A 19373-nucleotide genomic window follows, 5' to 3' on the forward strand; every position below is an offset into this window, starting at 1 on the left:
CTACACCTCAGCCTGCCCACAGTGCCGAGGAGCTGCCTTGTCAACTGCCTTGGCTCCTATGGGACAGCCACCAGGAGCTGCCACTACTTTCAAACAACGGGGTCAAGAGCAGGAGCCAAAACCCAGCCTAGACTCCACTTCCCTCTCTTACTAGCCAGAACTTGGGCAAGTTTCTTGTGTCCACAATAGTGGCAGACAACCTGACCACTGCCTGTGATGTTTTTGTTTGTTTTGGTTTTTCGAGGTCGGGTCTTATTCTAGCCAGGGCTGACGTGGAATTCATAATGTGGTCTCAGGGGGGCCTCAAACTCAGGGTGATCCTCCTACTTCTAGCTCCCCAGTGCTGGAATTAAAGGCTGCACCACTACACCTGGCTTCTGCCTATGATTTTCTACTTAACACTTGTTCCCACTTCAGTGTCTTCAAAAGACTTTCTCTGTAACCTTCACAGTAACTCCCTTCACTGTCCTTGGCCAGTGCAAGTGTCCCACACACCTGTCCGCAGTAGCACTGCGGCCGCCTTCCCCTCCCCCGGCCCCAGGCAGCTGGGGTCCACACTGCTGTGCACACACGGTTGCTGTGGTACTTTGAACAGATGGTCCCCAATATATTTAGCGTTTTATTAGTTTGTAGTTTGCATTGGTGGTGGGTTTGAGATTCCAATCTAAAGATAAGCAAAGTGTGCCTAGCTGGAGTTCCTGAAGTGTGCTGTGCTGTGTGACTTTTTGGCTTGTGCTTCTCTCTCTTGGCTTGGGCCTGTGAAGGCAGGCCAGCTGCTTCTGCCATTATGGAACTTCCTCTAGATCCGTAAGCTTCAATAAATCCTTCCTCCGTAACTGTGCCTGATGTGAAAGTTTATCTCAGCAAACCTAAAGCTGTCTGCTACAGTTGGCATCACGCCCTGTGTGAAAACTCCATGGTACTTGGTGGTCCTTACATCATGCTGGTCCAGGACTGCTGTGGAAAAGCAGCCCCCAGCTCTAGTGCCTTCTGGTGTGGGGCCCCGGTGGCACTTACGCAGCCGGCAGATGGGGCAGTTGTTGGCCTGGTACCGCAGCGTGTCAGCACAGGACGTACAGAGGCACAGGTGGCGGCAGGGCAGGATCAGCGTGTCCCGCAGGTCCGACAGGCACACCACACACTCATTGCTGTTGTCACTATTCTCATCATCAGAAGGCTGCAGAAACAAAAGCCTTTATATCAGCGGCTCTCTGAGAGCCGGAGGGCAGGCCCGCCACTGCCTGGAACAGGAGCTCCTGTGCCCGGGCCCGCCACTGCCTGGAACAGGAGCTCCTGTGCCCGGGCCCATCACTGCCTGGAACAGGTGCTGCTGTGCCCGGGCCCATCACTGCCTGGAACAGGAGCTCCTGTGCCCGGGCCCGCCACTGCCTGGAACAGGAGCTCCTGTGCCCGGACCCGTCACTGCCTGGAACAGGAGCTCCTGTGCCCGGACCCGTCACTGCCTGGAACAGGAGCTCCTGTGCCCGGGCCTGCCACTGCCTGGAACAGGAGCTCCTGTGCCCGGACCCGTCACTGCCTGGAACAGGAGCTCCTGTGCCCGGGCCCGCCACTGCCTGGAACAGGAGCTCCTGTGCCCGGACCCATCACTGCCTGGAACAGGTGCTGCTGTGCCCGGGCCCATCACTGCCTGGAACAGGAGCTCCTGTGCCCGGACCCGTCACTGCCTGGAACAGGAGCTCCTGTGCCCGGGCCCATCACTGCCTGGAACAGGAGCTCCTGTGCCCGGACCCGTCACTGCCTGGAACAGGAGCTCCTGTGCCCGGGCCCGCCACTGCCTGGAACAGGAGCTCCTGTGCCCGGGCCCGTCACTGCCTGGAACAGGAGCTCCTGTGCCCGGGCCCGCCACTGCCTGGAACAGGAGCTCCTGTGCCCGGACCCGTCACTGCCTGGAACAGGAGCTCCTGTGCCCGGGCCCGCCACTGCCTGGAACAGGAGCTCCTGTGCCCGGACCCATCACTGCCTGGAACAGGAGCTCCTGTGCCCGGACCCGTCACTGCCTGGAACAGGTGCTGCTGTGCCCGGGCCCATCACTGCCTGGAACAGGAGCTCCTGTGCCCGGACCCGTCACTGCCTGGAACAGGAGCTCCTGTGCCCGGGCCCATCACTGCCTGGAACAGGAGCTCCTGTGCCCGGACCCGTCACTGCCTGGAACAGGAGCTCCTGTGCCCGGGCCCGCCACTGCCTGGAACAGGAGCTCCTGTGCCCGGACCCGTCACTGCCTGGAACAGGAGCTCCTGTGCCCGGGCCCGCCACTGCCTGGAACAGGAGCTCCTGTGCCCGGGCCCATCACTGCCTGGAACAGGAGCTCCTGTGCCCGGACCCATCACTGCCTGGAACAGGAGCTCCTGTGCCCGGACCCATCACTGCCTGGAACAGGTGCTGCTGTGCCCGGGCCCGCCACTGCCTGGAACAGGAGCTCCTGTGCCCGGACCCATCACTGCCTGGAACAGGAGCTCCTGTGCCCGGGCCCATCACTGCCTGGAACAGGAGCTCCTGTGGCCAGCTGTGCCGCCAGTTGTTCTCTACTCCCTCAGGGACTGAAAGGGAAACCCACTCTGCGGGGCCCTGGGCCAGGCTTGGGAGATCCCAGCACGTCACCAGTGGGCAAACTTCCACAGGCAGATGGAAATGTGGAGCACGTGGCTGGCAGGCGCCCACAGGACATACCTTGGTCTCCTGGTTGTTCTTGTTCTCGATGCCATAGATCTCCTGCAGCAGGTAGCTAACTCGGTCTACCTGGGGAGTGGAGAAGTGCATTGGGCCCTCGCCAGTTTCCACTAGAGGCCTCCTCTGCACCCACCTGTGCTCATCCAACGTCTACAATGATAACCACGGGTCCCAGGAGGGGTGTGCCTGGGAATTCTATGTGCCACTACGTGTCCAGCCCAGCTAGCAATGTGGAGTGGAGAGGAGGCCCAGTGGTCCTGCCCAGTAAGCCTAGCATCTGTCCACTAACGGTCTCTATCACTTGGGACCACCCTGTTGTCACCAGTCCACAAGAGGGGCCAGTCCACAAGATGTCTGCAGGCAGCGGCGGCAGGACGCACAGCTGCTACCTTCCCACAAGACACTGAAAACACATCTGGTTTCAAGGTGGAGTCCTATCCCGCCATTCGTTCTGACCCGAGGGCCTCAGGTTCACCTGTCCCAAGGTGTCCTTGGCTGCTGGGTCCCACAGTTCCAGGGCCACACAACCCTTCCAGAAAGCCAGTATCCTGCCAGCCAACTCATGAGACAGGCATCCCAGCCACCAGTAGAATTTCCTGTGCACCTGGCATCACACTAGCAGGATCAAGGCTTCATTTCACCTCTTTAAAAAGCGAATTCCAGAGCTGGTGAGTTGGCTTAGTGGTTAAGGCACTTGTCTACAAAGCCAAAGGACCCAGGTTTGATTCCTCAGGACACACGTAAACCAGATGTACAAGGTGGTGCATGTGTCTAGAGTTCCTTTGCTGTGGCTGGAGGTCCTGCTGCACCCCCCCCCAAATAAATAACAAAATATTCTAAAATAAGAAAAATAAAAAAGCTAACTCCACTTCTATACTGTGGCTGAAGCTGGGGTCTGGCACCTGGGCAGCTAAACATATGCCAAGTGCTAACCACAGCCTTGGAACAAGGACCCCACCTGTCAAGGGAGGCCTCACATCGAGGGTTCCTCTGGCTCAGCCCCCAACCTCACTCCAAATTCTCACAATGCTCAAGTAGAAGGCCACCAGGAGTAAGTTCCCAGTAGGATCCTGGAATTAATGACTTTAAAGAAAAGCTATCTGCAGCTCCCATTAGTGATTTTCCACCGTTTGAGCACTGCAGGGGGTCATTTCATGTGTGTGCCAACGCAGCCACGTTTCTACAGGTGGTGAGGAGAAGCCACCACCTTTGTTTCCTGTCTTTCCATCCCTCCTTCCTTCACTCAGTAAATGTTCATTGAGACCTAACTGCATCCTAGGTACCACAGTTCAGACCGCATGCAGCTCAGGACCTAGACACCCAAGACAAAGGTGAAGAGCCAAAGCACAGAGCTCAACGGGGGAGACTCAAGTGAAGGGCTCTACACGGCCACGGCAACTCAAAAACAAACAAACAAATAAAAGTTTGTGCAGCCCAGAGAGAGACATGTCTTCACACCCGCATGCGTCTGAGCCTTGATAGGAGTTTTGATATGCTGACACTTACAATTTGCTTCTGCTTTAAGGGCTTCACCGAGAAGCTGCCATCCACATGCTGCAGAGGAAAGACACAGGTTAACCCTCAAACTGGCCCTTCTGAGCGCTCCTGTCCCGCCCACCTTCCCTGGTTACCCACATCCATGGCTTAAAAAGAAAATAAAAGGGGGGGGGCGGGCATGGTAGTGCATGCCTTTAATCCCACCCTGAGACTACATAGTGAATGCCTGGTCAGCCTGGACTATAGTGAAAGCCTACCTCAAGGGAAAAAAAGAAGGGCTGGAGAGATGGCTTAGTGGTTACAATGCTTGCCTGTAAAGCCTAAGGACTCAGGTTCAGTTCTCCAGGACCCACATAAAGCCAGATGTACAAGGTGGTACATGCATCTGGAGTTCACTTGCAGTGTCTAGAGGCCCTGGCGCACCCATTCTCCCTCTCTCTGCCTCTTTCTCTCTCTTAAATAAATAATTTAAATAAGTATTTTTTACATATATATATGTATATATTATATAAAAGGGCTGAAGCAATGGCTCAGTGGCTAAAGGTACTTGCTTGCAAAGCCTGACAGCCTGAGTTCAATTCCCCAGTACCACATGACAGCTAGATGCATAAAGTGGTCCATATATCTGGAGTTTATTTGCAGTGGTAGGAGGCCCTGGCATACATATGCTCTCCCTCCCTCTCTCTCAACCCCACCCTTGGAATTTTTTTTTTTTTTTTTGGTTTTTCAAGGTAGGGTCTCACTCTAGCCCAGGCTGACCTGGAACTCACTATGAGTCTCACGGTGGCCTCGAACTCACGGTGATCCCCCTACCTCTGCCTCCCGAGTGCTGGGATTAAAGGCATGAGCCACCACACCTGGCGGGATTTCTTTTTATAAGGTGGGGACTGCTCAGGGGTTAAAAGCACTTGCTTGCAGAACCTGTCAGCCTGGATTCAGTTCCCCAGTACCCATGGAAAGCCAGATGCACTAAGTGGTACATGTGTCTGGAGCTCATTTGCAGTGGTAGGAAGGCCATGGCACACCCATACTCACTCTGTCTATCTACCTCAAATAATAAATAAAATATAATTTTAAGCCAGGTGTGGTGGCACACACCTTTAATCCCAGCACTCGGGAGGCAGAGGTAGGAGGATCACTGTGAGTTCAAGACCACCCTGAGACTACATAGTGAATTCCAGGTCAGCCTGAGCTAGAGTGAGAACCTACCTCAAAATACCAAAAAATAGTAATAATAAGGTGGAAAGAACTGAGGAAGATACCTCACATCAATCTCTAGACTCCACGTGCATACACACTAAAGTACTTGCTGTCAACGGACCAGGCTTAGTCAGGAAGAGGTACGTGCGCACGCGCACGCGTACACACACACACACGTAAAAATGTAAGAACAAATTAGAACAAGTGCATTCACTGGTATAAAAGGAAACAGACTTCTCAGAGTCAGACAAGGTTAATGACGAGAACACCATGCCAAATAGGTTGCACACTGTGTGACGTAGGTAAAGAAAGGAAACAGGGCTCTGCCACTCCAGTGTGCATCACACAGCACGTGTCGTATGATGAAAACAAGGCTGTGCCAGACGATGAGTAATGCATAAAGATGCAGACACAGAGCCGTGGCCCCACTATGGACAAGCATGATGGCATCAGAGCATGCCAGCAGTAGGGGGTGGGAAGCAAACATAAGCAGACACCCACGCCTATAACTGCCAGTGGTCGAATGACCCTCATCAGGGACAAACAGCCTCTTGAAGAGGTTGGAAACAGGACCCAGTGACCCAGTGATGCCCGCTGGCTGATGCCTGGACTTTGTTCTTGGTCCCTCTGCCACCGACCATCAGGAGAGGTATCACCTGTGCCCTGGCTGCTCATCTCATCGCCATGACTGAGTGGCTCTGGGACATTTGGCGAGACTACCTTGGGAGCTCTGCCAATCCTACTCTCGGAACTCTTGGGCGGGCCGAGTGGATTCTACCAGAGTAGTCACTCTCCAGTTGAGTGAGGAGGTGGGGCACTGCCCCTGCCAAGGGGGCTGGTTGTTAATTTAGAATGCCATTAGCATAGTTGTCAGGTGTGAAGTGCTAAATAAATTACGTGATTGATAAAGCATATTGACTCCAGCCTGGTAACTGCTCTCCAGTTCCAAGTCCTGCTGGTGACTGTTAATAAAGGTATTGGAGGTGGATTTTGTGACAGCACAAATTTTATCATCTGAGTCAATGACAACCAGCATTTGGGCCCATCTGGTAAGACTGGTGGGTCACCACGGAAATGTTTAGACTGAAGCGTGACCTAAATAAGTGGGTTCTCATGGAGCCCAGCACTAGGGAGGCAGAGGTAGGAGGACTGCTGTGAGTTCGAGGCTACCCTGAGACTCCATAGTGAATTCCAGGTCATCCTGGCCTAGAATGAGACCCCACCTCCAAAAACAAAAACAAAAAATCTAAAAACAAATGAAGGAATGCTTGGCCTCAGCCAGTGCCCATTCTTGGTGGGATCCCTCTCCCTGGTTTCCCTGGGCTCAAACACATCTCAGTTACAGTGCTGAAGAATATCAAAGAGCCTAGGGAATTGGCCTGTGGGGGGGGGGTGTCACCAAGCAGGGGGACACCCCTGATCTCTGACAGACAAGCATCTCAGTTGGGGAGGCACCCAAGGCTGGACAAGACATGGGAGGATGGAACATGCACCTATAGTCTAACAGTGGCAGACCTTTGTCCATGCCACCGTTTGTTTTTTTTTTTAACCACCTTATTTGCAAGGATGGAGACAGACAGAGGAGGAAGAGAGAGAATGGGCAAACCAGAGTCTCTAGCCACAGCACTCTAACTCCGTATTAATGTACCACTTTGTGCATCTGGCTTTACGTGGGCCCTAGGGAATCGGACCCAGGTCATTCAGGCTTTGCAGGCAAGCACCTTAACTACTAAGCCATCTCTCCGGCCCATGCCACCATTCTTTGCGGAGGAACATCTGCATGCCTTGTGCTGCATCAGCTCTGCAATGGTCTGAAGCGTACCCCAATATGTGCTAGGCATTTGTCCAGAGTGGGGAGGAAGGGCCTCCTAAGTGAGCAAGGTCTGCCTAGCCCCCTCAACCCTGTGCTGCAGCAGGGAGGGAAGGGGACGGGGCACAAGTGAGGTGAGGACAGGTACGTGTGGGACTGAAATAGGGGCCAGGCTCAGTCTGTGCACACTGGGCCTTGTGGGAAAGGCTCATGACTGGAGAGATACTCGCGCGGCTTCACTTTCCAAAGGGAAATCAGTCTATGGCAGTGGCCTCCAGATGGGCATCCTGGTATGTCCTGGCAAGTTCTAGAGGATTCTATAGGGTGAGCCTCAGTCTAAAATGTTCTCCCTCACCATGCTAAACGCTCTTAGAAAACCCCTCGGTAATGATGCTCAGCCTCAAGGGTCAGCCATGGCCCTGTCCTGATGGAAGACCCCCCCCCACCCATGAGCCCTGAAACCCATGCACTCAGGTTCTAATCTCCAAAGGCCACACCCTGCCCCAGCTCCCGGTCACAGCACAACACTGACCTTTTCAAAGGCAGCCAAGAGCACATGGGCATGGCCCGTCACTTCCACAACTGAGGCGGGGACACAGGAGAGAGCGCAGTGAGGTCACACACCGGACGCCAGGCCGCAGTGGGGCCTCACCCTCAACCCACCCTCCCAGCGTGGCTGCCGCACCTCCCTGGGCTCCAGGCAGCCCACATGGCAACCCCACCACCCTGAGCCTGGGCGTGGGCAGGAGTGCCGCCTCCATCGCTTCCTGAGGAGGGTCCCCATGACTGAGGAGGGGCAGCGCCACTCAGGGAGGAGGAGTGCTCACCATCTCCTTCGTCCACCACAGCCTGGATAACCACCGGAAACACACCCCGGTCCAGGTCAAAGTTCAGCTAAGGAGGAAAGGAGGCAAGACCGGTCAGGATCCACGGCTGGAGCAGGGACCTCATCAGCTGAGCTGCAGGGAAAAGGCCAGCACGCAGGATGGTGCCAGCAGAGCTCAGTGGATGCAGGACAGAAGGGCACCCAGAGCACTTAAGTGTCACTCAGCCACCACCACCACCTACTTTCAGGCCGTGTCCATCACCCCAAACAAGCAAGTCCCCACTTCCCTTTCGCCCTGGCCACCACTCATGGGTTTTCGACCTGGGGGTGTGCGTGCCCCTCAAGTGGGTCATTCAGCAGCTGTCTTTCTGTCTCCAGCTTGCTTCACTGCGCATAATGGTTTCCAAGCCCCATCAGAACTCCCCCTCCTTCGTGTGACTGCACAGCGTACTCTACCAGGTTGCCCGGCCATGTCTGTGTACATGTTCACCAGCTGCCGATACTTGGACCCTTCCCACCCGGTGGCCACCCTGAACAGTTGTCATGACCACTGAGACACAAGTAAGGCGTCAGCTTTCTTTTCTCATGCCTCTCTCAGAGCAGAGTCCCGGGTCAGACAAAGCCGCGAATCTTTTGGAGAAAGTATCTGGCTTGGCCCCCAGCAAAGATGGAAGATGACCACATGGTTCATCGGAATTCAGAGGTAAGCCTCACCATCTTCAGCAACAGCCCGCCCGCCCTCCGCAGCACAAGAAGCCCTGAGCCTGGAGCTTGACTCTAGGATGACCCACCCGCCACGGCAGCCCTCACAAACAGGCCCTCCATTCCTCAGAGACCTGCTCCCTGATGCCAAGCCCTGCTCTAGGTCTCAAGGAAGGCTGCCCTTGACCTCCACTACAGGTGACCCCTCATAAATCCTCTCCTGTGCCACCTTCTCCCCGTCCCAAGCCATCCTTAGTCCCCAGCAGACTTCCTGCAGGCAGTATGTGTGCCTGAGCAGCCGCACGTGTTCTGCAACCTGGAAGCTGTAGGCCAGGCTGTGCTAGGCTGGCATCAGCAGAGAAGCCACCCCTTGAGGAGGGGCATGCAGTGACTTGGGTCCTGATCTCTCTTTTCCACTGGGCACTTCATATGCCTACACAGGGCCCTCGGGGCCAGACTATCCTTACTACACTGTCCCCCCAAAACTCCCACTCCCACGCTTGGCGTATGCACCGTAAAGGGAGAGCAGCCTGGCAGCAAGCAAGTCAAAGCGGGAAAGGACTGGCTTCCGCCAGCAGAGGGAGCGTGAGCGAGAGGCTTGTCTGGTTTACGCTGGAGGACAAGGGAGGCCCTCCTAGGGCAAGAGCCTGCCATGCCAGGACAGGAAGGAACCCAGGCTGCTGTCACCAGTGTTGAGTCAGGCCCAGTTTGTCACGCCTCTGAAAGCCTTGGGATCTGCCATCACAGAGGAGCCACCAAGCCAGTTTCTGCAGCTGTGCAATGGGAAATAAAGCCAGGGGAAAAGAGGAGGCGCATGGAAGGAAGGAAGTAGACGACAAAAGGGCTGGGTAGGAAAAACTAGCAGAAAAGCCCCTGGAGCTGCAGCCCACAGAAGGCCTGATAAGGCTGTGTGTGGTGACATGCTGAGCTGCGCACATGATTCAGAAACAAAAAGCAGGGGGAGGGATGGAGGGACACCACTCAGTGTTGGAGCTGAATTGCTGTGCTGCTGTGCTGGGACCCTAGCAATCAGGGCGCTCCCACCTCTGCTCCTTCCCAGAGCCCAGCAACCTTGCCGGGCCTCAGTTCACGCAGGCCACTGACCCTTGCCCACACCACGCTCCTCAGCCCCTCCCCAGCTGCCCAGCACCAACACCCAGTGCTGGCCAGCTCAGGGCAAATCTGAATGGGCGCTAGTGTGCTGCAGCAGCAAGGACAGAGAACTCAGAAGGAGGGACAGGGGAGAGAGGGCTGTGTTCCCGGTGCCTACCTCATCCTCCTTCCACTCGGAGAAGTTGATCTTGAAGGACGGCAGGGAGAACTGCTGGCTCACGCCCCTCTTGTAATGGACAGTCTCCGACTGCAGAGCAGGGCTCTTGGGGCTGTACCTGGGGAGGCAGAGCAGCCAAGCGACTTTGGTCGACGTCCAGCCAAGGCAACAGGAAGCTACCCTCCCAGCCATCTGGCCGTTGTTCTTCCAGAGGCTCCCAGTCCCACGCAGCAACAGCTTCTTTCAGAACCCACACCTGCCCAGTGCCTCTGCTCCTTCCCAGATGGGAAATCCTGTCCACTGGCTGCCAGGCTTGCTCATTTCAGAATGAGCGTGGTGCCCAGTGCTCGTCCCCAGCGCCACGCTGGCTCCTAGCTGCCTACCTCTCTGCCCCAGCAAAGCCCCAAGTACTGCCCCTGTCCACACGGATGGGACCTTCTGTGCAGCATACTGGCAGCCCACCTAAAGCTACTCCTTCCAGTTCCGAAGCTGTCCTGCCAGCGTCACAGTGCCACATTCCCTGAACACGCTCCGCTGCAGTGTCACTCTGTCTAGGGATTCAGAGGCTATCGCCACCACCTTGCTATTCCCCGCAAGGCTAAGGCATCCGCTGGCTCACGTACAAGTTCATTTCCACCCAGGCCAACTACCAGAAGAGAAAGGGAAGGCCAGGGTCTCCCACTCGGAATCTAAGCCATGACCCTCAGCACCCTACCCCTAGCCCCTTGCTCTCCTGGGTCCTCTCTGGGATAAGGGCCATGCAGAGCCTTAGAAACCTGGGGGTGTCCCTGACGTGCACAGGGACAGGAGAGGCGCTGTCCTTGCAGTCAGAGCAGTGTGGGAGGGGCCCACGGGCAGGCCCAGCTAGAGGCAGTGAAAGGGTCAGCCAAGGCTCTCAGCAGGCCTGGGTTTATCTCACAAGCTGTGGGACCCAGGATCAAGCCTGCCTCAGTTTCCTTATTGGTAAGTAGAACATGGCCAAAAAAGGAACAGGAGAGTCACCTGACCTGCAACCCAGGACAGAATACTCCTGGTGGCTGGGTCTATGGTCCCAGGCATGACCTTTGGCCCAGACGTCCTGTTTCTGTCCTGGTGGTTTAGTGCTGGCACTATTTAAGCCAGCAAGCCCAGAAAGTGAAACAGGCCGCATGCCAGATGTCAGGAAACGCCAGTGTGACATTTCTCCTAGAACCCCAGCCCCGGGGATCTGAAACACAACCAAGCAGCAGCCATGTCCAGCTGGCTATCCTGTTTTAACAACCCTTCTGGTGGCAGCAGGATCCTATCCTGAGCGCACTTCATAGAGTAGGACCAAGAACAACTGAGCGGGGTGAGCAAGGGTGGAAGCCCGTTGGAACCTCCTCTGGGGCAGCCCCGGGCACCAATCCAGAACCCGGGGCTCCTCCACTGTGGCAGTTGAGGCCAAAGACAACTAAGGAACCGAAGAAGCTCCTCCTCCCAGGTGTTGCCACCCAGAGGCCCCAGAAGGCTACATGACCTCAGGCTTTGGCTGGCCAGCAGCTCACCCCAGTGCTTGTGTAATGCCAGGGGCAACCTCAACTTTCCACTTCCTGCTGGTCACTAGCATGTGCTTGTGCACTGCTGCTCTGGGCAGCCAGTCGCCTTGCCTGACGGAACGTTTCCTGAGCTTTCTCTACAAACAGCACCCGTTCTGTGTGAGGAGAGGGGCAAGGACTCCACTGTGGTGGTGTGGTTCAGGTGTCCCCAAAAGCTTAGGTGTTCTGAATGTTAGGTCCCCAGTTGATGGCAATTTGGGAATTAAAGCCTCCTGTTGGCAGGATTATGGGTGTTAGAGCCAGTTTCCTCTTGCTAGTGTTTTGCACACTCTCCTGTTGCTGTTGTCTACCTGATGGTGGCCAGGAAGTGATGTCTACCCTCTGCTCATGCCATTGCTTTTCCCTGCCATCATGGAGCTTCCCCTCGAGTTTATAGGCCAAATAACCCCTTTTCCCCCACAAGCTGCTCTTGGTCAGGTGTTCTCTGCTAGCAATGTGAACCTGATGGAACCTGACTGCGACCACCACCCATGAGAAGGGATGTGGTGGCTTGAATGTATGGCCCCATAGACTCTGGATTTTTATTAAGATTGAGCTTGCAACTTGAACCTCCAGCAGGCAGAGCCCTACCCGAGAAGACATCTGTCTCTAGCAGGGGATCTTAAGCCCAGCCCTATACTAAGTGTGTTCAGGAGGATTTGTTTGTTTGTTTGTTTGCTTTTTGAGGTAGGGTCTCACTCTAGTCCAGGCTGACCTGGAATTCACTGTGTAGTTTCAGGGTGGGCTCCAACTCATCGTGATTCTCCTACCTCTGCCTCCCGAGTGCTGGGATTAAAGGCGTGCACCACCACATAACTACAACATTAAAAACAAAAACAAAAAAAAAACCGGTCTCTGCCACAAGTTCCTAGAACAGAGTTCCCAATCTTTTGGAATCTTCTGGGTGCTGGAAGTCTCTCTGTCCTAAAGAGGAGACTTCAGGGCCAGGTGTGGTGGCTTACAACTTTAATCCCAGCACTTGTGAGGCAGAGGTAGGAGGATCACCATGAGTTTTCCCTCAGAAAAAACAAAATCAAACAAACCAACCAACCCTGGGATTTTAGGAGGGCTTGTGGAGGGGGCTCGTCACCAGAAAGACCACCTGAAAGCCATTTGCTAAGTAGGAATCTTTCAGCCCCACACCCACTACAGGAAGGGGAGAAAGGCTGCAGACCAGACTGAGAATGGTGCCTACAGAACAGGACAAAACCTCCATCCAATCCAAACAGGGATTCAGTGCAAGGCTGGGTCCTGTGTCAATAACAGCAAGACTGCTGACCACCCCCGGACTCACACTGCCGTGCCATTTAGGAACTCCTCCATCGCCTGGCAGTAGATGGTGATGGCCACGCGGGCGTCAGCATCGAAGGTGAACTCCAGGCTGTAGAGCACCCGGGGCTTCGCGGCATCCTCAGAGGGGCTGTCGGCATCATCCTTATACCTACCAGAGGTGAGAAGACAGGTCAGGCGCCATGGCCAGCGAGTACTGGCCTGCCCAGGTGGTTTTGGGCCACGGAAACGGCTGCATGGATATGTCTGCTTTAGCAAAGATGAAGACCCATTCCCTGAGGCACAGTAAGCCCACCAAGCCAGGGTCCATGCCCCTTTCTCCCTGACCATGAAAACAAAGAGTGAGTCCTCTTGCTTTAGAGACAGCCCAGAAGGCAAGTCTTCTTAAAGTGTACAGCGGCTCTAGATGCTGACATCTGGGGCTGGGTCATCCTGGTCTGTGGGCTGATGCACTCTGGGACCTGAACAACTTCCCTGACCTCTGCCCTTTAGATGCAGCGCCACCCAGGCACGTGTTATCTCCAGACATGGCCCTGTGTCCCTGAGGCACAACTGCAAGGGGGGGGGGGGGAGAGCTAGTTTGAGGCCTCTGACTACACCCAAGAGCTAAGACTGGCCCTCTCAAAATTCCTCCCCATCCCAAGCACCAAACCACAGCCCTGTGCCCACAGGGGCCCAGGTGTGCCTGGGCTACAGTCAGGGTCCCCAGCAGGGCAGCATGGAGGCTTACCTCACAAGCCGGAGGGAGTCTTTGCGGATGTTCACCAGGCTCCTCAGAGTCTTTACTGGCTCATGGGGGGCAGGAGTGACATAGGGAAACTAAGAGAGAAAAACTCTATGACCCAGGTGACTCTGAGAAGAGGCCAGGAGATGGCGTGAAGTGCATAGGCCAGGACTGGGACTGGCCCACCCTGAGTGATCTGGCCACTCAGCCGCAGTCTCCAGTTCCAGGAAGGACCCTCACGACTCAACTGGGCCAAAGGTATCGTGGCCGGTTAGACTATCAGGCTATGCTCCTGTGATGGGTCACGACTCACTGCTGCCCATGAAGAAGACAGGCTGGTGGTCTGCCCCACAGCATACCAGCATGTATTAGGCAAAATCACCATGAGCTGGTGCACCCTGAGCTGGAGCACTCCAAAACATCACCACTGGGGAAACTGAACCAGCTGTGCTATGTCACAACCCAAGCGCACCCACAATGGTGTTAATGTGAAATAAAGAAAAAGAAAAATGACCTACAGAAGGGCCGAGAGAGCCAGACCCTGGGAGCTGAGGCCACAAATGTGCCAAAGATATGGCCTGCTGTCCACCAAGTGGGAGAGGGCACACTCATCCTCCCCGACCCCCCCCCCCCCCCGGCCTGAAGGACATACTACAGACCAAGGTTTCATGTCAGCCAGCCATTCCCAGGGTAAAACCACCGGGAAGGCCCTGGTCTGAGGACCCTCACTAGGCCTGAGGGATGCCCAACTTGCAACAGTGATGGGGGACAGGGCTGTGTTCCCTAGAAATAGCCTCATGCATGGCTCTCTCCACTATTTTGGAACCCTGCTCAGGGTTTCCTCTTATCCACTGCTTCACCCCCGTTCTAGGCATCTCACCCAGACTTGGCCTCACCATCCCTGACCATCTGTGTAAATCCTGTGCCTCCTGGGGCTCCATCCTCTGGCACACCGAGCAGGCTGCCAGGCTTCCCTCCATGCTTCCCCCACAGGAGACCTTGTCCTATCCCCCCACCCCCCGCTCCGCCCCCAGGGCCTGACTGACCCGTCCTCCAAGATTGCCACAACCCACTGCAATGGCTCTTGCCCCAGGCTAAGCCTCCCTCACATCCTAAGGGCTGACTGAAAGGCCTACCTAGCCATCCTGATCTTCACCTCTCCTCTGCTCTCTGACTAGCCTTCAGAGCACTGATCACCTTGCCAGAAGCCTGGTGTAGGCCACCCCCAACTCCACCTCCTCACTTAGTCGGGCTCTCTCACTCTTGCTTTTCTGATTCATTCTCTCTTTTTCCCTTTTGTTTTTTCGAGGGAGGGTCTCACTCTCGCCCAGGCTGACTTGGCATTCCTATGTACTCTCAGGGTGACCATGAACTCATGGCGATCCTCTTACCTCTGCTGGGATTAAAGGTGTGCGTCACCACGCCTGGCTGATTCTCTCTTTTTACTGCCCGTTCATCCCATGTTTTCTCCTTTATGGCCTGCACTAACTAGGAAACAGGGTCAGGGTCTGATTTTGCCCCTCCTCTGCTCTTCAAGAGCCCTAGGCACACAGAATGTGTCAAAGGAATGGATAACAGCTATGCTTAGTGTGCGTGTCTCTAACAATTAGTTTGTTGGTTTTTTTTCAAGGCAGGGTCTCAGTCAGACCCAGGCTGACCTGGAACTCATCTACAGCCCCAGTACAGTTCACTACAGTGACCCCTACCTCTGCCCCCAGAGTGCTAGGACTCAAGGTGTCTGCCACCACCACACCGGCTGCTAGCAAGTAGTAAACACGTCCTCCTAGACATTCACGTCTGGACTGTCCATTGTTCCACAGAATGTGGATGTTCTTTTAACTCACACAAAAGGCCTGGAATGAATTTTCTAACTCCTGTAGGCTGGACAGCCCAGTTTAACAATGGCTGCTCTGTCCCTCAGTGACCCATCCCTGGCTGTCTGATCTCTTAGGAGCAATGTGAGGTCACCCCCCAAGTCACGTGTCCACTCCTAGTCTTGCTCAGCTGCAGTCCTCTCGGGCGCTGTGCCCATGCAGGGTGATTCCATGGCTGCGCAAACTCACAGCTGGACAGAAATGACTGAGGCAGGGTCCCCCCACCCCCAGCCGCCCAAGCCAGCCCTACCAAGACACACCTGGACTGGACGGCTGCCCAAGAAGTTCAGATCCATGTTCTCTCCAAACAGGTAACCTTCAGGATGGGGGGTATCAAATTTCTCACCTCCCATGAAAAAGTGTGAAGCAAAGTAGTTTCCTGTTAAAAAAAAGAAATTGGTTTATAAACCAGTCATGGGCATGCCTTTAATCCCAGCACTCGGGAGGCAGAGGTAGGAGGATGGCCATGAGTTCAAGGCCACCCTGAGACTACATAGTGAATTCCAGGTCAGCCTGAGCTAGCGTGAGACCCTACCTCAAAAAAAAAAAAAAAAAAAGAAAGAAAGAGAGAGAGAGAGAGAAAACGAACAAATGAATGAGGCTTATAGATCATGCTGCTCAGCAAAGCCTAGTGGAACACCTGACACCCACGCAGTCCAGCCCTGAGAAGGGCTCCACGCTGAGACTGGCTGGCATGCATCCAGCCACAGGCTCTGTGGCTTTGGCTCTGTGCACTAGCTGTCCCAGCATCTGTCCTTCCAGGCAGTCCACCAGCCTCTGCACCACACTGGCCTCCATACGCTGTCCTCTCCTTGCTCAGACCATAGCCGGTTTCTAACTCCAGGGCCACTCACTGCCTTTTGTAGGAGGCTGAGCCATACCCCAAGACATATCCAAGTTTTACACCCTGTACCTGTACATTTGACCATGTTTGGGGAAAAAAAGGATCTTTGCAGGTGCGATTAGTTAGTTAGATAAGGTCCTACAGATTTAGGGTGGCTCTAAGTCCAGTAACTGAAATCTTTTATTTATTTATTTATTTATTTATTTATTTATTTATTTATTTTTGGTTTTGTGAGGTAGGGTCTTACTCCAGCCTAGGCTGGCCTGGAATTCACTATGGAGTCTCAGGGTGGCCTCGAACTCACAGCAATCCTCCTACCTCTGCCTCCCAAGTGCTGGATTAAAGGTGTGCGCCACCATGCCCGGCTCAGTAACTGAAATCTTTATGCGTGGAAGGATAGTTGTGAGCTATGAGTTAATAAAGTCAAAAGATGGAATGTACCCTCCTCCCTCAGCTTCCCAAGGGCTAGGATTAAAGCTGTGCACCACCACGCCCAGCCACCGGAGACTCCATAGTGAATTCCAGGTCAGCCTGGGCTAGAGTGAGACCCTACCTCAAAAAAAGAAAAGAATAACTACAACAAAGAAACAAAGACAAATGCAGGGACACCTCTCAAATTACCTATGTCCATGTCTCCCCACCCCGAGACATCAGCAGGGATGAACACAGGCGGCAGCTTACACGTTGGCCTGGGGGGTGGATACCTCAGCACACGGGTGGTTTCTACACATGGCTTTGTCTTGGTTGGCCTCTAGCCCACCTAACAGGGAACCCGAACCACAGAGCAGAGGAGTAGGGCTTGACCAGCAGCTGCAGCGTGTAGCTGGGCTGCTGGGCAGCCAGTCCACCTGTGCTCAGAGCTGGCAGGTTGGCACCACGGTGACAGGAAGAGCAAGATGCAACAAGCACTGACTGCCGGGAACATGACCAACGACCCAGCGCCTAAGTACCTGGGCTGTGGCTGGCATCCACCCATCTGGGACAGACTCCCCAGCAAGGAAAGGAAGTCTGGAGGACAGCTCAGGAGCCATCACGGTCAGACAGGAAGTAGACTTCCTCCATGCAGAAGCTCTGAGTGCCCCTGGACTCCTCCAACCATCCAAGACACCCAGAGGAGCCTGGCCCTGCAGCTGTATGTCCGGTGGAGGGACAGGGCTCGGCCGGCAAGCGGGGGAGCTCGTGGGAGTAGTGCAGTGTGACTTCCAAGGGGGAGAAAGGTAGATGACAGGCCCAGCATGGCCCTTTAATCCCAGCATGCAGGAGGCTGACAGAGAAGAATTACTTTGAGTTTGAGGCCAGCCTGGCCTACAGAGTGAGTTTCAGGTCAGGCTGCGCTAGAGTGAGACCCTGGCCACCACCCCCACCCCCCTCCAGAAAAACAAAAGAAAGGCAGATGTGGCTCTGTGAGGCCACACAGGCAGCTTGCAGTGAAGCAAGGAGAGGCCTGCCCATCACAGGTAGGAGCCATGCAAGCACTAAATTGTGTACTACCAGCCACCCTCAGCCCATGGCACCCAGCAAGAGACCCTGGCAGAACTACCTGCTAAGCGGCTCCCAGATTCCTGAGCACATACATGTACACATACACACACACATATACACAACCTGCTGGCAAGCCTTGTAAGCGGCTGAGCTCACCCTAAGAGATAGCTGAGTCTTACTATACATACTATGGTGGTTTGACTCAGGTGTCCCCCATAAACTCAGGTGTTCTGAATGCCAGGTTCCCAGCTGATGGAGATTTGGGAGGCAGTGTATTGCTGGGGGCGGGCTTATGGGTGTTATAGCCAGTGTCCCCTCGCTAGTATTTGTCATACTCTCATGTTCCTATTGTCCACGTTATGTGGGCCAGGGGGGTGATATCCACCCTCTGCTCATGCCATCGTGTTCCCCTGCCACTGTGGCACTTCCCCCTTGAGTCCATAAGCCAAAATAAACCTCTTTTTCCCACAAGCTGCTCTTGGTTGGGTGATTTCTACCAGTAATGTGAACCTGATTGCAACAGTAAAATGGTACCGAGGAGTGGGATTGCTGCTAGACACCTGACTATATGGCTTTGGCCTTTTGGAACTAATTTTCAAGAGGAATGTGGGGGCCAGGGGGAGGGGAGCAGAAGACCAGATGACCACACGGCTGGGGGGAGGGAGGGCACCATGCCACCTGATGCAAGCTCTTCCCCTCTCAGGACAGGAGCTGCCAGTTCAAAAAGTGCTGAGCCTGGCTATGAACCTTGACCTGTGAGGTCAGAGCATCACAGGTCCTGGACAAGGGAGGTTCCCTGGACGTTTCTCTGCCCTTCACTGAGCTTCCTTGTCCTGCCATACTTCTCTCCTCCTTGAAGAGGAGAGGCGCTGGCAGACTGGCAGGAACCTTGACTGATCAGCAGACTAGAGATAAGAAGCCTGCCTAGCACCTTGCCTCACTCAGGACGCCCTGAGGACAAGCAGAACCTGGTGTGCAAAGGAGCCTCTGCAGGTGAAGACACCTGAGTGCCACTTGCATGAAAGCCTGGGTCTCCTCGCAGAGGAGGGAGAACAACGAGGAACCAAAGCTGAGCACAACCGTGACTGAGCAAGACCCTCGCTCTTGTGTCTCCATAAGCTACCTACTTTGTGGGGGGGGGGCATTCTTCAGCCTATACACCCCTTTCTGGAAACAGTCCCACCCCAGGGAGAAAGCTGCCAGGAGACCCAGCACAGGACAGGGACAGGAACTCTTAGCTAACAGAGTGACCAACAGTTGTTTTGGAGGGAGGGAACGAGCCCGGGTCCACCCCGCACCCCACCCTCTGTGTAACAAAACATCCAGAAGCAGGAAGCAGGACGGCTACATGGGAGTCGGGAGGGACACAGAAGCCACACTAACCATAGTCCCAGGCAGGCCTGCATTGGCCAGACACCATGGTGTGGAAACTGGAGGCCAGAGCCAGCAATGCCTGGGATCATCCAGGAAGTGCAGGCTATTTCCCAGAACTTCCAGGCTCCATGACAAACAAAAGCCAAGCTGGGCTGCTGCTGGCTTCCAGTGAACAGGCAAAGAGAAACATGCCAGAGGTCTGAGGACCCAGAGGCTCCTGAGGTTTCAGTTAAGAG

At 54.8% G+C, this 19373-nt stretch overlaps 1 protein-coding gene across 2 annotated transcripts in view; it reads right to left on the reverse strand.

The window, feature by feature from the left end:
• Window positions 1-19373, reverse strand: part of Mgrn1 (mahogunin ring finger 1) — a 44651-nt gene that overhangs the window by 15154 nt on the left and 10124 nt on the right. For both annotated transcript variants that reach the window (XM_004652233.2, XM_004652232.2), the window contains exons 2-10: window positions 15698-15816; window positions 13570-13658; window positions 12844-12990; window positions 9994-10111; window positions 8023-8089; window positions 7728-7777; window positions 4195-4242; window positions 2689-2757; window positions 1018-1177 (exon numbers count right to left, since the gene is read on the reverse strand). In XM_004652233.2, coding sequence (XP_004652290.1) covers window positions 1018-1177; window positions 2689-2757; window positions 4195-4242; window positions 7728-7777; window positions 8023-8089; window positions 9994-10111; window positions 12844-12990; window positions 13570-13658; window positions 15698-15816 — 867 coding nt within the window. The remainder of the gene's footprint in view (window positions 1-1017; window positions 1178-2688; window positions 2758-4194; window positions 4243-7727; window positions 7778-8022; window positions 8090-9993; window positions 10112-12843; window positions 12991-13569; window positions 13659-15697; window positions 15817-19373) is intronic.

The sequence above is a fragment of the Jaculus jaculus genome, chromosome 11, assembly GCF_020740685.1.
Source record: "Jaculus jaculus isolate mJacJac1 chromosome 11, mJacJac1.mat.Y.cur, whole genome shotgun sequence".
In the NCBI taxonomy this organism is placed as follows: Eukaryota; Metazoa; Chordata; class Mammalia; order Rodentia; family Dipodidae; genus Jaculus; species Jaculus jaculus.